The sequence below is a fragment of the Apis laboriosa genome, unplaced genomic scaffold, assembly GCF_014066325.1.
Source record: "Apis laboriosa isolate Shangri-la unplaced genomic scaffold, ASM1406632v1 scaffold43_cov150, whole genome shotgun sequence".
Taxonomy (NCBI): domain Eukaryota; kingdom Metazoa; phylum Arthropoda; class Insecta; order Hymenoptera; family Apidae; genus Apis; species Apis laboriosa.
In genome coordinates this window covers 627,635-642,396 of record NW_025223292.1, presented here as the reverse complement: position 1 = coordinate 642,396, position 14,762 = coordinate 627,635, and the positions used below count along the sequence as shown (strand labels likewise).

The following is a 14,762-nucleotide window of genomic DNA, read 5'->3' as shown; positions in this document are numbered from 1 at the left end:
AAAAAAAAAAAAAAAAAAAAAACAAAAAAAAAAAGATAATTCCTGATCGTTGCACGCTTTGGATTTTTCATCGACTTGTAATGCAACGAAAATCCATCGATCACGTGAAATATAAAACGTGGAAGTCGTTTCGAATTTTTTGATTCTAAATTTATTGATTCAGAATGAAAGATTATCCTTAACAGAATTTGATTTTTCGAAGACGAATTTTTATATCAAAATGTTTTGTTTATTTTTTTCTTTTTTATATAAGTTGTAAAGTTAAGAATTAATCTATTAATTGTGAATTGGATCGTTTGTTCCATTTGAATTTTTTTTTCTTTTCATTAGATTTATATTGTGTTTGTTAATATTGTGAATTTTAGGAATTTCTTTCTTTGTTCAAGGTTTATAGAATTATAAATAAATATCTGTAATTGATTAAATACAGAAACATCATCTTAAAAAAATAACAACAGAGCTGCAACTTATTACATTTTCTCGTATCGACCAATTCGAAGACATTCGAGAAATTGTAAAGGATTTTAACACGATTTTACGTGAAAAATCTACAAATGTCATTCACGAAAAATACAATCGTCAAAAAGATCAAAAAGGATAAAAATTTATAGATTCCATCTTTCGATGGAAACATTTCAATCTTGTATCTTCAATCGTATTCAACTTTTTAAAAAACCATTTTTTTTATATTCGAATAATGAAATATTTGTACATAAGAGATCGACCAGAGAACAATACCAGTATAATTGAATAGAGAATGCGAGTTATCGTGATTACGATCGTGGCTTAGTTCTCGTATTTTCGTTGCCTAATTCGCCGATTGTGTCGAAACGAAATGAAGTGTACAAGTTTTTACAATGAAGAAACAACCGGATTGATGGAGAGGTCAAGTGTCATTAATGAGAATGATACTGAACTTCAACTGGAACGATTTCACTCATTCTTATATTACAGACGTAGAAATATCGTGATTATGAAAATATTTTATCATTTATATAACAAATTACTCAAACATTTTTAATTTCACAATTTTCTCGAATTGAAGGATTAATTTAACAATTCTTCCTTTTGCCTGTCTATATCGAAAATTAATTTAAATATAAAGTTTCGTATAAATAACAACTCTGATTCAAAAATTCTTTTATTCTTATCTCTTCTCCACCCTCCTTCCTTTAATCTCTTAATCCCACGAAACTTGCCGCTCTAATTTATTACGCCGCCATTTTGACAAAATTCTTCCCCCTCAAATCGAGGATAAAAAAAAAAAAAAAGAAAAAAAAAGATGGGCGATTAGCATCTCTCTCGTTTCTCGTTCGAGAATCCGTGGAAATTCCGTGTCGTTGTGGATTTCCACGTCTGCTAGTTTCATGAGAAAAGTTTCGAATTTCTCGCGTCGCGGTTTTCGATAATTCGCCTCCACCCTGTGAATACTTAATAATATATCCTCTATCCTACGGTGTTGCGACTCTGAGAGACTTTGATTTCGGTTGTGCGAGAAGATCTAGAACGTGGTGGAAAGAGTTTTCGAGACAAGAATCACCCTCGGCTTGCTCCTCGAAGAGTGGATTAACGTCTACGAATTAACTTGCTCGAAGGAGCATCATGGGGAGAGGAACGTCTAACCATGAACGAATCACTTGCCGAAGAAACGCGACACGAAATTCATCCTCTTTCAAAGGAAAAATATTGTAAATCTTCTTCCCTTTACTCGACGATTGGTTAAATTTTAAATATAATATCTTCCTGTCTGAAAGGAAGAATACATAAATTTTCATCCCTTTCCATTCTAAAATAACTGATCGATTACTGGTTAAATAAAATAAACAAAGATTATTGATCTAAATTACCAGACAATATCGACTTAACGACTTCTTAACAACAACAAATACCATAAAATCCCCTCCAAAAAAATTAAAAAGAAGAACAAAGTAAATAAAACTTAATTCAAAACGCAAGTATAATAATTCAATGTTTCCACAAATCTCCTGACAAACCTAACGATAACCTAAAATACGAAATTAACAAAAATTATTCGATCAAAATTAAAACTCGAACTTCGAAAGATCGAACTGCCACCAGTATCCACGCTTTTTTTCACTATAAACATTTTTTCCCAATAAACATCTCATCCGATGGAAGCGAGCCTCCGACGAATAAAAATCCAGGAAAGGCAGATACGAGAACGCGTGCACAATCCCGATATCACGGTGACGATTAAATTTAATTATTCGAATAATTCGTTCGAAGTGTTGAACGAAGAGGAGGAGGATGAGGAGGAGGGGGCTCGAGTCATCAATTGCACGACGTTAGTCAGTACGCGCACGAGGGGGGGGAGGGGGAAGAATATCGAGCATGGTATACAGTATACAGTATATCGTAGATTTTCACCCTCGTAACATTTGTTAATAATTCGGAATATCGAATCGCGGGAGAGATAAATAATCCGCGGGTACGCGGGCATAAATAGTGGCGCGTTTCGCGACGATTCGCGTCGCTCGTAGTTTTTTGTAGCTTTCATTACGGATGGAAATTTTTCGGCGCTCGTGTTTCGCCCTGGGGGGATATCATCCTGATGGAGAGAGAGAGAGAGAAAAAAAAAAAAATAGAGGCGATAACGAACACATCAATGGCCGTGGCTGGTAATTGTCTCCTCTGCGAAAACTGTTGAAAAAAAAAAATAAAAGGTCTTTTTTTCGCGCGAGCCATCCGGACCGATTTGTCGACTAATTTCCGTCCACTCCAAGTCGATGCGATGTAGTTTTGCGAAAGTGAAACTCTCGAGAATTTCTTTCAGAAGTTTATTTATTTATTTATTTTTTTTTTCGATAATGTATTGTATTCAGATTTCGTTGATTGTTGCAATATTTTTCGAATGGAATTGTTTTCATTGAGATGATTATATGGAGTTGTTCTATGGCGAAAAATACTTTTCTTAAATGTATATTTGGATAGTAATCGAAACTGAAACTCTCGAGAACTGCTTTCAGAAGTTTATTTATTTATTTTTTCGATATTGCATTCAATACTTTTAGAATAGGATTATTTTTATTGAGGTGTCCTTTTTAAAGATGATATATTATTCTAAAGTTGTATGCTAAAAAGTACTTTTTTTGTTCTTAAATATATATTTACATCCTTTGGATAATAATCGAAACTCTCGAGAGCTGCTTTCGAAAGTTTATTTATTTATTTATTTATAGTGAATATTATATTCATACAATATTTTTGGAATAAAATTATTTCTATCGAGATATATAGAGTTGTTCTAAACTTGCATGCTATGGCGAAAAAATACTTTTTCGCGTTCTTGAATGTATCTGCACCCTTTGAACCGAATAATCGAAACTGAAACTCTCGAGAGTTGCTTTAGAGAATAATTTCTCTCTAAACGTGAAGCTAAAGATAAAAGACTAGTATTTTCGAGAAATCCTGTTCTCAACAAACGCATTCCTACAATAAAATTCCATCGTAATAATCCAAAAGTGATTGCAAATCTCGACATTGCTACCTATCAAACAAAAAAAAAAAAAAAAAAACTAGATCAATTGTTAATAATTCCTTGCTCAATCTATATTCTCCATCCCTTCACTTATTCATTAATCACGAAGGATCTAGAAATTGTATACATTTCGAAGTAGTTCTCATTTCATCGAATCTGAACAGAAGAATCGTTTTCACAGCGAGTTTATTTATTTAAACGTTATAAAACGTTATATATATATATATCGATCTACAATCGTGCAATTAACGAATCATACAGATAAGTAGAGTGATAATTTATGCATTCTCGTTTATGCACACGCTCGTGATAAATGGCCCCGGTTATAATATCTGCCTATATGAATTAATTGGAGGAAGGAAAGGAGGAAAAATAAAATTTGCAACAACGCGGGATCCGATCGGATTGGCGGGATTGGGGAGGGGGGAGAGGAGAGGAGAGGAGAGGAGAGGGACACGTGGAAAATGCAAATAGACTTGGAACAATTTAATCCGCTTGGAACAAGAGGAGGAGGAGGAGGAGGCGAGAAGTGCGTGCGACTCGAGAGTGCGTGAAGAAGAAACACCCGATGTTTGATTTAATTATGCGACGCCTAATTACACGTGGCGAGCGCGCGTACGATCGTTTACTGCGGCTAATTGCGAATGCGCATAATTTCCACTTTGTAAAATATCCCTCCCCCTCCCCTTACGTTACGTTACCCTGGCCCAGCCACCGTGAAATTAATCACGGGAGAATTTTGAATTCTCGTGTAGAGGCAATTATTTTAATTTTCGTGTAACGGCGACGGTGGTACGCGAATCCATTCGAATTCGGAAATTTCGTTTCGAATTTGTTGTCTGGAATTTATTAGGGAGGAGAGAAGGAAGCTTGATCGAGCTCGTCTTTTTTAATTATCAATTGTGGAGAGGGAGGGAGAGATTTCGTTGAAAGGGGGGGAGACGTGAAAGATTTATCCAGTGAAACGAATATCTTTATATTCATATCTGTAGTAAAACTGATTTGCGAGTTCGATTCGTGGGTTTTATTAAAGAAGCGAGTGGAAAATTATAGATTGCCGAGTTAATAAATAATCTATGTCCTGAAAGTTACTACTACTTTCTATTTCTTATCTATTAATCCAATAGAAATAAATATTATCGTATATTTATGTATAATGTATAACGTATTCTTAATGGCGCGATAATTAAAAAAAAAAGAAGAAAAATCAAATCGAAAAGTGAAACAAAACGATATATAACGATAAAAATCGAACGAAAGGAAAGGAAGGAACGATCAATCAATCTAAAATTCGTTGATTGAAAAAAGCGATCTCAATATATATATATATATAAAACTATTCTCTTCAAAACAAAAAAAATAAAAACTAATCACCGAGTCAATTAAATTCAATTCGAATGAAGAAAGAAAGAAAGAAAGAAAGAAGGAAAGAAGGAAAATCAAAATATGCATAATCATTTCTAACTGCAACTAATCATCATCAAAAAAAAATTCACGAAAAGTTACACGAGAAAAAGGAGAAGACGAAAAAGAAAAAGAAAATTCTAAAGGATTCAGGTTCACTTTAAGGCACGTTGTAGTTGAAGTTTTCGTTTCCCTTTGATGTACGAATAACTAAATAGGCGAGAAAGAAGAAAGAGAAACGAAGAAAGAAAGAGAGAGAGAGAGAGAGAAAAGAAGAAGAAAAAAGACGTGGCGAAGAAAAGGGGTAGAACCGGTTTAATTAAAAGCGTGTAATTAATCGTAATTATGCCAGTAGTTCTGGTTTCGAAAAGCGTGACGTTTCGTTAGAAAACGCGGCTCAATGGACGAGCAAATCAACGCCGACGAGCGAAATAAAGATGTGGACTGTGAGCGGCAAGACACTCGAGTGGTTTGTTCGTTAAGGTTGTGCATTACCTCAATATCTCGTGTTAAATTAACGAAGCGAAACGTGGAAGAGCGAGTACGCGATTTGTATAATTTGACTGGATTATTATGATATAATTTTCTATTTATATTTCATTTGTAATCTGAAAGAGTGAAAAAAAGAAGATATCTCTGCGATACGAATATATATTGTAAATTTATCTGTTTATAAAATGTATATTTAAAGAAATTAATCGCTTTATGATTTTTGTAAAAAAAAGCGTGTTCTTAAAATTTGGCGAAAGCGATTCTTTTTTTATTAATGAGAGATACAAGAAACATGTTATTTTATAAAACGAAATTTCATTAGAATTTGGATTTAATCTCCCTTTTTCGCATTTCCTCATCTCCGATGGAAAATAAAAATTTTCAAAGCTACGTCTTATTTCTTTATTATTTCTCCCTACTCGATTCCATCTCTGAAAACTTTCAAATTAAATTTCCAAATAAAAATCTAATCCTCTCTTTTTATCCTGTTACGGATTACAATTCACTTTTCTTCTTTTTCCGATTCCTTGAGAAAAGTTTCGAATTAGTTCGAACGATTCTTCGAAAAGTGATGGAAAGTGGTCGAGTCACTTTCGAATCGAGTAAACGAAAAAGTAAGGAAAAAAGAGGAATACGCAAATTCTGGCTCGCTTTTGAATCCGTGTACAAGCAGGCTCTTGTACGAAACGAAATATGCGTGGAAAATGGGTAATTGATATCGCGAGAAAGGGTTTTATGCAAAACCCGTCGATGCAAAGCGTCTTGTGTTTCAATGTGGGCGTTGCGCAAACAATTTGAACAATTATGCAAATATTTATCGTTACATTAATTACTACGTATACGTACATCGATAATAAACGATAACGTGATTTTAAATTACTTACAATCGCCCCTTTTCTCCCTTTGTTGTACCGCACGGATATTCGTTATTGCGCTTTAATAAATTGTACGTACCTGAAACATAAATATATTAATATTAAATGACGATGAATCAATCCGTTTCGATTTGTGGCTCGAGAGAAATAAGATATTCCTTAGGACCGAGATGGATAAGTAATACTTCTCTTTTCACGTTCAAAGAGACCATCACAGTGCCTTCCTGTGTAAACTTTAGTTTTTTGTTTCGACCAACGATAACACTTTGTAAATATTGTTTTTCTCAGAATTCCACGTGTTCGCTTCGTAAATAAATTTTTCTTAGAATTTCGCAATAATAAAGCGTAAAGAGGAGTGGAAGAGGAACTCTAGTAAACAGTGACTAATCATTGTTGTGATGAATTTAACCTGAACGTTATATCATTACGTTATCGATTATTTTCAATACGATTTATATCTCGTTATATTCTCGACGTGAGATGATACGTGAATAAGAAATTCGATTGTCCTGCTACACTTGTGCAACGTTCGAAAGTTGCATCGAACAGGAGGAGGGGAATTACGTCACGAGGAAAAAGAAGAAGAAGAAGAAGAAGAAGAAGGCAAACAAAGGAAAGTGCACGGGCAAGGTTTCGAACGACGAAGGAATTGTCACGCACAATGGCACCAACGGTGGACGCACAATTTCTCGCATTTGCCAGGCTTCCTCGAGAAATCTGTCCACGGATGCCTTACGATATTCGAAAACTTTGCCACCTATCGAAATCAAGTCGTAATAACGGGAAGAAAACTTTGGAAAACTTCGGTGCTCTTTTTTTTATAACTTCGCTCTAACTAAACGGAGGAATTTTCATCCAAAAAAGGTAATTAGCAATTGGAAGAATTAATCTGTGAACGCAATCCGAAGTTGAACAATTTTGTCGTCAATTTTCAAATATACACGAAAGAATATTTCACATTATCTGTCTTAATTAAAAATAAAATTATCTCTTTTCAAACGACTACCTCCAACTCGTTATTGCACAATTTATAGAAATACAACAACTCTAATAAACCCCTTTTCGAAATTGGAAATCATGGATTTCTAAATCAGATGTTGAATCGAATCAAGTTCAACTTCTTCTTCTTCTTGTACTCGAGTCGCCTGGATGGACTATCGATTATAATACACTTTCATTTCGTTGCTTCGATAAAAATACGATATCCACGTTTCCCTACGACTCTCATATATATATACATATATATACTCTACGACCAGTAGATTGCCATCGAGCGGCGCTCAAAACTCCTCTCCTCGACTTCGACAACCTTTACAATTTTCAACCTTGCGGAGGAGACCGATCCCTCCACTCGAAGGCCGGTTCTGGGATGCCGGTGAGCGCGCCTTCCTCCTTTCCTTCCTTCGTTCCCACCACGGTCGAAGGGGACGGCGGCGGTTGGCAAAAGTTGGACGTGGATACCGTTCTGCTCCGAGTGATCCGTGAATACTAACGGCGGTGTGCCGTCGAGGATCGCCAGTTTCCGCGTGGACTTCGCCGCAACGGGTAACGAGATCGCCTCGCGCGATCCTCCTCACCGATCCTTTGTAAGCGCGCGCGCGCTTGCGCGCGTGTGTGTGTGTGTGTATTCGTGTGCACGCCTCGAGGGAAAAATGAGGTCACCCGGTGTCAAGTTCGTGCTCCTGCTAGCTCTCGGTGAGTAAAGGGAACACTTTGCACAGTTTTCCTGTTTGCGCGCCTTACTTTCGATATCCAGTATTATTCCTCTCGAGGAGAGGCGTATATATATATATATCTCGAGGTGTTCTCTCGGGGGATGAATCGGTGTTCACCGAAGCGTGGATGGAACGATGTATGGGGAATTTGGCTAGTGATTTTCTTACGTAGCGTTAACCCTTTGCGCTCGGCAATTCGAAGGCCAGGAATATTTATTTATGTTTGATTTTTTTTTTAAATATTCAGATAAGCTTTTTTTCTTAAGTATAATCTTATAAGCGTGGAGTATATCGAATGGGTAGATTTTTTTATCTCGAATTAGAGCGCGATCGAGCTATATTTGACAATCGTGGGAATATTATTTTCAAAGTTTTTCAGAGTTTGATTTTTCGTTATTAATTATATTTCTATTCGTTGAGAAATTGATAGATAGAGAGAAGAAAATAGAGATGTAGTGTAAAAGGAATATAGAATGAATGAAAAATAAGAATAATATAGATATAGGTGAATGTGAGAGCACGTTATTGGTAATTTGTAAGGTTTCAATAAAATAAGAAAATCTTGATTATGTAAAGATACATAAAATATTAGAATATCGAAGTTTTATAGGTTAATTTGTGTCGTATGAAATCATTTTAAGTTAGCTAAGAAATTCATCGAACGTTTGGAATAGTTGGTTTGACCGAATGATAAAGGCCTGGAGTTCAAAGGGTTAATGATCCTCGTGAGCTGGGGGATATGGGGAGTGAAGGGATGAATGTTATGTGTGGTTATATCTTTTCAAAATTATGATACGTTTGTTTTATTTGGAATAAGGAGAATGGAAGAACGAAATTCTAATAATAAATATTAATGTTTTTATAATTGACATGAATGGAGTAGAATTGTGGATTGTGGATCGAATTTTTCGACAAATGTTCGTCTCAATTACGGAAATTATTATGGAAGTTGAAGAAAACGATGGTAATAGATACTCGTTAAGAGCTCTTGCTGAAAAATTTCAGAAAAATAGCCCATTTTCGACATTCTATAACGTAATATACTCTGTGAAACTTTCCATTTTTTTTTTTTTTTGGCATAATACAATTCTGAAGAAATTTAAAAAAGAAGAAAATAGTAGAATTTGCTCTAATTGATTCTTTAATTATTATATACTATTTTTCTAATATAAAGGAAAGTTATTTTAAACAGGGGATATTGCTATTAATTATTTTTTAAAATAATTTCTCTAAAATTGAAAAAAATTTATTCGAATTAATTTAACGTGTTTTGAACTCGTATCTAGATTAATCATCAATTATCCTCCAGGTGAGTGAAAATTTCGAAAGAAATTCTCCACAAAGATTTCATTCGAACGTGACACGTCATTTTCTTTCTTTAAATAAAAATCTTTTATTCATTTAAAAAAATGAAAAGAAAAAAGAATGTCCTACTCTTCCATTTATCCCCACATATAATAGTAATAATAATAATAAATCACTGCAAAAAACATTAAACCTATTATTCAATGTTTCAATGCAACAACTCGTCCTCTGAGAATCAATCTCTCATTCTCCCTTTTTTTCTTTTTTTTCATTGCATGGCGAACTGCACGCAAGAATCGACACACATTTACACACGTTCCTCGATAAAAAGAGAATGGGCCAGCCGTAACACTTACGGCTTGGAGCAGGAAGTTGAAGGAGAAAGAAAATCCCGGTTGCAAGTGTAAACTGATCGAGGCTCGTTTCAAATGCACGTGTTTACGGTGGAATGGTTTTAAGAGTTCTGGAATCGTTGTGAACACGATATATATCCTCCTGATATATCCTCCCTCCCTCACGGGAATCGATCTGATTTAGGGATGAACGTCGCTTCCGGATGAAAAGACCATCGTGAAAGCGAATCTCCAGGAAAATATTAGCCGGTGAAATGAAATATTTTCCCAACACTTTTCCAAGAGATTATTTCTTTGAAAAGGTGACGAGATCCTCCCATATTTGATCATTAGATTATCAGAGAAGTTCCATCGTTCTGGAACTTTTAATTATTTGAATATATGGAATTTCTCTGAATTATTATTTAGTGATTTTCAAATTTTAATCGACGAGAGAATTACATTTTATTTTAACAATTACTTTTTAACAAATTATCACTAGAATAAATATCAGTGATTAATTTTATCGTTAATTTATACATTTTCATATATCTCTATATATATATAAATTTCTTAAAAATCATAAAACAAATTCCCAAAATTTCCTCCAACCGTGTATCTTTCTCCTCTCTCCTTCTTTCAAAAAAAGAAAAGAAAGATAAATTATCATCTTATTCTCGTCTCAATTTTCTCTCTCATCAAGAAAATGCAAACAAAAAAAAGCAGCAAAAGAAAAAAGTAAATAAATAAAATATATATATATAGAAAAAAAGAAAGAAAGAAAAATGCAAACAGAATTCGGTTCGTGTTTCCGGTCAACATCTGCCACGCTTGAACGACGGTCGAAGAGGTCGTCGTCGTCGGCGAACACCAAGGGAAATCAAGCGTTCTACGGTTTTATTTGCATAAAATGATGGGACTGGCCATGTCACGTTCGAAATGTCGGCCTCTCGGCTCGCGGCCCGCGCGATTTTCCTCTCAAATTTCATTACGGCGCCTGTCCCCACGGCGATACGACGTTGCACGCGCGCAAAACTCCTCCTCGATCATTAAGTAAATGCATATTAAAGAAACGGCGTGGCCGCCACCATAGTTTCTCCCCGCGTTTATCTCGAAACGCGCTCTATTCGATTCCATCCCCCAGAAAAAGGATTGCTCAAAAGGATTGCACGGATTCCTCCTCCTCCTCCTCTTCCTCCTCCTCCTCCTCCTCTTTCCTCGATTCTTCTTCTGGCGAGATTTTTTTCGATCGAGCGTTGTTCTGATTTTCTATAGGAATTTTAAGGTTGAAGTTTTTCTGTCTTTGGAGGTGAATTAATAAAATGATTGAGGTAAATAAGGTTTTCAAACGATTCGGGTATTTTTTTTTTAAAAATTGAAAATAAAGTTTCAATCGATCGTGAAGGATTGAAGTATGGAAAAGTTGTCGAAATGAATCGATGACGATATGATGATGTGTTTATGGTATTTCTATTTTTATAAAAATTATTATGTTTTGTAATCAGTCACATGTTTGTGAAACTTTTGAAAATGTATCTTTCAATTTATCTATCGTAGAATCTAATTACGTCGATCACTTTTCTGGACCGAGAACAGTTAAGCAGAAACTTTCTAAAATAAATTGATAAAGATCGGTTCGTGTTTGGTCGATCATTATGTTGAAGTTAAATGATTCGTATATATAATATTATCAAGATTCTGAAACATAACAATTTCTCAACCAAATTGATTGAAATTCTAAATATCTCTTCTAAATGTTTCTTTTTTGAGATCTGTGAACACTCCAGAAAATAGGCCTATATAATTTTCCAGAAATCCAACCAATCCAAAAGTTCACCAAAATTATTCCAATTATTCGAAGAACGCAAGAAACCAATCTAATCAGAAATTACAATAAAAGAAGAAGAAATGAAAAGCGTATAAAATAGAAGATCGATTAAGGGATGAATCGGAAAAAATTCTTATCGTTGCTCAGCGTGTAAACGCTGACGAAGGCATTGGAAAAGTTCTATTTGCCTGTTTCCTGTCCAAACGATAGCCCGGTATACGATGTTACGTGCTCCTTCTTACAACGAATCAGTTTCTGCCGACGAGGCGGCAGTAAAACGTAACGACGTTAATTCCGTGTCTGGGCAAACCGAGCTTCTGTGTACGATGTTTCGAAGTGGAAGAAGCTTCGACAGGAGTGGACAGGAGGATTGGGATTGTTAGAGAGGAACGTTGGCCCAGAGTTTGGAATTGGTTTCTTTGGTTGATTAAGGGTAGGTTATGGGTACTCGAAAGGGTTGGAGAAGCTCGATTCTCGTGTTGGAGTTTTGAAAAGAAGGAGATTGGACAGTTTGTCGAAGACGATTTTTTTTTTTATTCATTATATTGTGGGAAATATTAAAAATATTCTTTTGGAAATGGACGAAAATTGATGACGAAGATAATTCTCGATTTATTATATATGAATTCCTTTTTCCAAAAAATTAAAATTCAAAAAGAAATTCGTGTTTAAAGAATGTGAAAAAAATCTTCATTCGTATCCAATTTTCATTTTTTTGATTTAACAATATTTTTAACGTTAATAAACGAAAGAAAAAGGAAATATTTATAAATACACACATCCTTTTATATTAGAGATCGATAAAATATAAATCAAAAAACATCTCTCTATAATATATCACATCTCCTTTATATCGAAATAAATATATCTAACTACGAAATTATTCGTTAATATCTCCTCAAAGATGATTAAAAATTTGCTGATAAATTTATAAATCGAAAAAGATATATTCACGATTGAACGAGTAAATAAGATGGTAAAGCAATTACAAATAGAAGAGGATGAGGAGATCCAATGTGAATATCTGAAACGTTACAGTCTACAAAGGAAGGCAAAGTGTAATAAGTGGAGAACTCTCTTTCGAATTCCAAGTTGAAGGAGATACGGTGGATACTTTAAATTAAACTTATTACATATCTCGGTCTTTGTACGCTTCAACTCTCCGATTCTATTAAGTCTCTTCTCCAATTTCACTCTTTGCTCCTTCGACCCACCACGATCCTTCGCCCTTTCCACCAACGACTCACTCCGCTTTGCAATCACTGAATCAGATCGAATCATAATAACGTGTATAAAATTCTACATCTTCGCTGTATTCCTTACCCGCGTATTCTTTTTTCTTCTTTTCTCACTCAAAAATATAAAACATCAAGTTAAACATCACAAACTTTTTATAAATATTAACTCACCAATCCTTCATCCATCCTATCATTACGACAGATTCTTTAATCCCATTTCAACATCCCTTTATCCTTATCCAAAATCCTTCTCCAAAATGATTCAAACCTAGATTTCAAAGATACTACAATAAATACTTAAGATTCATCGTGCACATTTCCCTCCCCCTCATCTTCGTCTCCCAATGAACCCTCGCGCAATAATAAAATACCCCAAAATACCCTCCTCCCTAAAGGTAAACCGGGCCACGTCAACCAAGGTTTACAGAAACGAGCGAACGAGCACTGTTTGCTCGATTCCCGGCGCGGGGGATGATCGCTATACACACCCTACGGTTTCGTTTCGGGCGGCCACCCCTTACCCCCTCCCCCCTCTCTTCCTCCCACCGTAATCGTGGCCGCGCTAGCAATCCACCGGCGGCGCATACGTGGACGGCTATATGGACGGTATATCAACCGGTGTACTATACCTGATCACCATAAAAATTTATACGCCATCGTTCGCGACCGTAAATTGTATTATCGAATGCATACCGTCGAAGGGGGAGCAGGGGGAGAGAAGGGAGGCTCTTCTCGTTTCTACGCGTCTCTCTCGTCACCTGCCAACCGCCCCTTTCTGTTTTTCCCCACTCCTCCTCCACACAACCCCTTCCTTCCACGCTGCGGAGGGTGAGGGAGGGGGAGGAGAGTCGGTGCAGGCCGGGGCTCTTGAATTTTCCGGGCATATGGGTGATGAGAAGGGTGGAGGGGAAAAGAGAGAGAGAAGGAGGAGGAGGAAAGAAAAGGAGGGGGGAAAAAAAATATTGGCAATGAGGAGGACACGGGCAACGAGTAAATTACTCGTGTTGTAAATTACTCGAATTGTGGAGGGAGGGGGAGGGGGAGGCTCTCCCTTGGGATCTTGATTGCTGCAAGGAATCGCGTAATGAACTTTGCTTTGCGCGGCTGGGATATGTTTTGTGTTTTGTGTTGCAGAGGGTGTGTTCATTGATGCGTGTGTGTGTGTGTGTGTGTGTGTGTACGTGTGTGTGGGGAGGAGGGAGGGAGGAAGGGCTTTGATCTTTGCTCGAGTTGATTGTAAAGAGAGGTATTTAAGAATGTTTGTTTCTTTTGGAACGAGAGTAATCTAGTAAAAATGTAACGAGGTGTTTTGTATATACGTGTTTAGAGAATTGGATTTTAGAAAAATTCGAATATTGATAGAAATGCTTTAACTATCTGCGGGTATTTTATATTTTTTCCTATTAAACGTGGTAAAAAAGGAAATAGAAGTTGACGAAATATATGTATATTTGTACTGTTGCAATTAAATTAAAGAAGGATTGTGCCATGGGCATGGAATTAAATCTTTTGAAAGTTTGACCGGCAACCTTTCATTTTGCATGTGTGAAAGTAATAAGATAAAAATAAATTTTTTTTACACGCTTCTTGAAAATTAACCACACACGATTGTAAGGAAAAGCTGTAATAATTACATTTGACATTTCTTGTTTCTATAATTGATTAAATTTAAAAACGCGTATAAAAACAATAAAAAAGAAATCATTTACAATAGAGATTATAAATATCAAGATACTAATAATAAATTTTATGCAAGATGATGTAAATGAAGAAGTTAAATTTCCATATAATCTTTTAACCAAGCACAATTTGAAATATTTTATGGACTCGCTTCATCAGACTTAAACGCGAATACACGGAAAATATGAAAGCAAATCTTACAATAACGACATATATGAATACGATATTGATATTAAAATATTCCTCTGTAAAATTTCTCTAATTTCTATATTCAATCATTCGCTCGATGAAATTCTGTTCAAAATTAATATTTAAAAAATTCCTTTTAATAACTCCTCTGCAATCATTTTTTAATTAACTCCTCGACACACACTTAATTTTTAAAAATTATCTT

General features: G+C 35.4%; 2 protein-coding genes across 4 annotated transcripts in view; one reads left to right on the top strand and one right to left on the bottom strand.

Moving 5' to 3' along the window:
- Positions 1 to 14,762, bottom strand: part of LOC122716248 (RING finger protein 17) — a 216,587-nt gene that overhangs the window by 159,533 nt on the left and 42,292 nt on the right. The gene's annotated exons all lie outside the window — the stretch shown is intronic.
- LOC122716249 overlaps positions 7,657 to 14,762 on the top strand; it is a 47,177-nt gene continuing 40,071 nt past the window's right edge. For both annotated transcript variants that reach the window (XM_043939149.1, XM_043939148.1), the window contains exon 1: positions 7,657 to 7,965. In XM_043939149.1, coding sequence (XP_043795084.1) covers positions 7,923 to 7,965 — 43 coding nt within the window. In that variant the 5' untranslated portion in view covers positions 7,657 to 7,922. The remainder of the gene's footprint in view (positions 7,966 to 14,762) is intronic.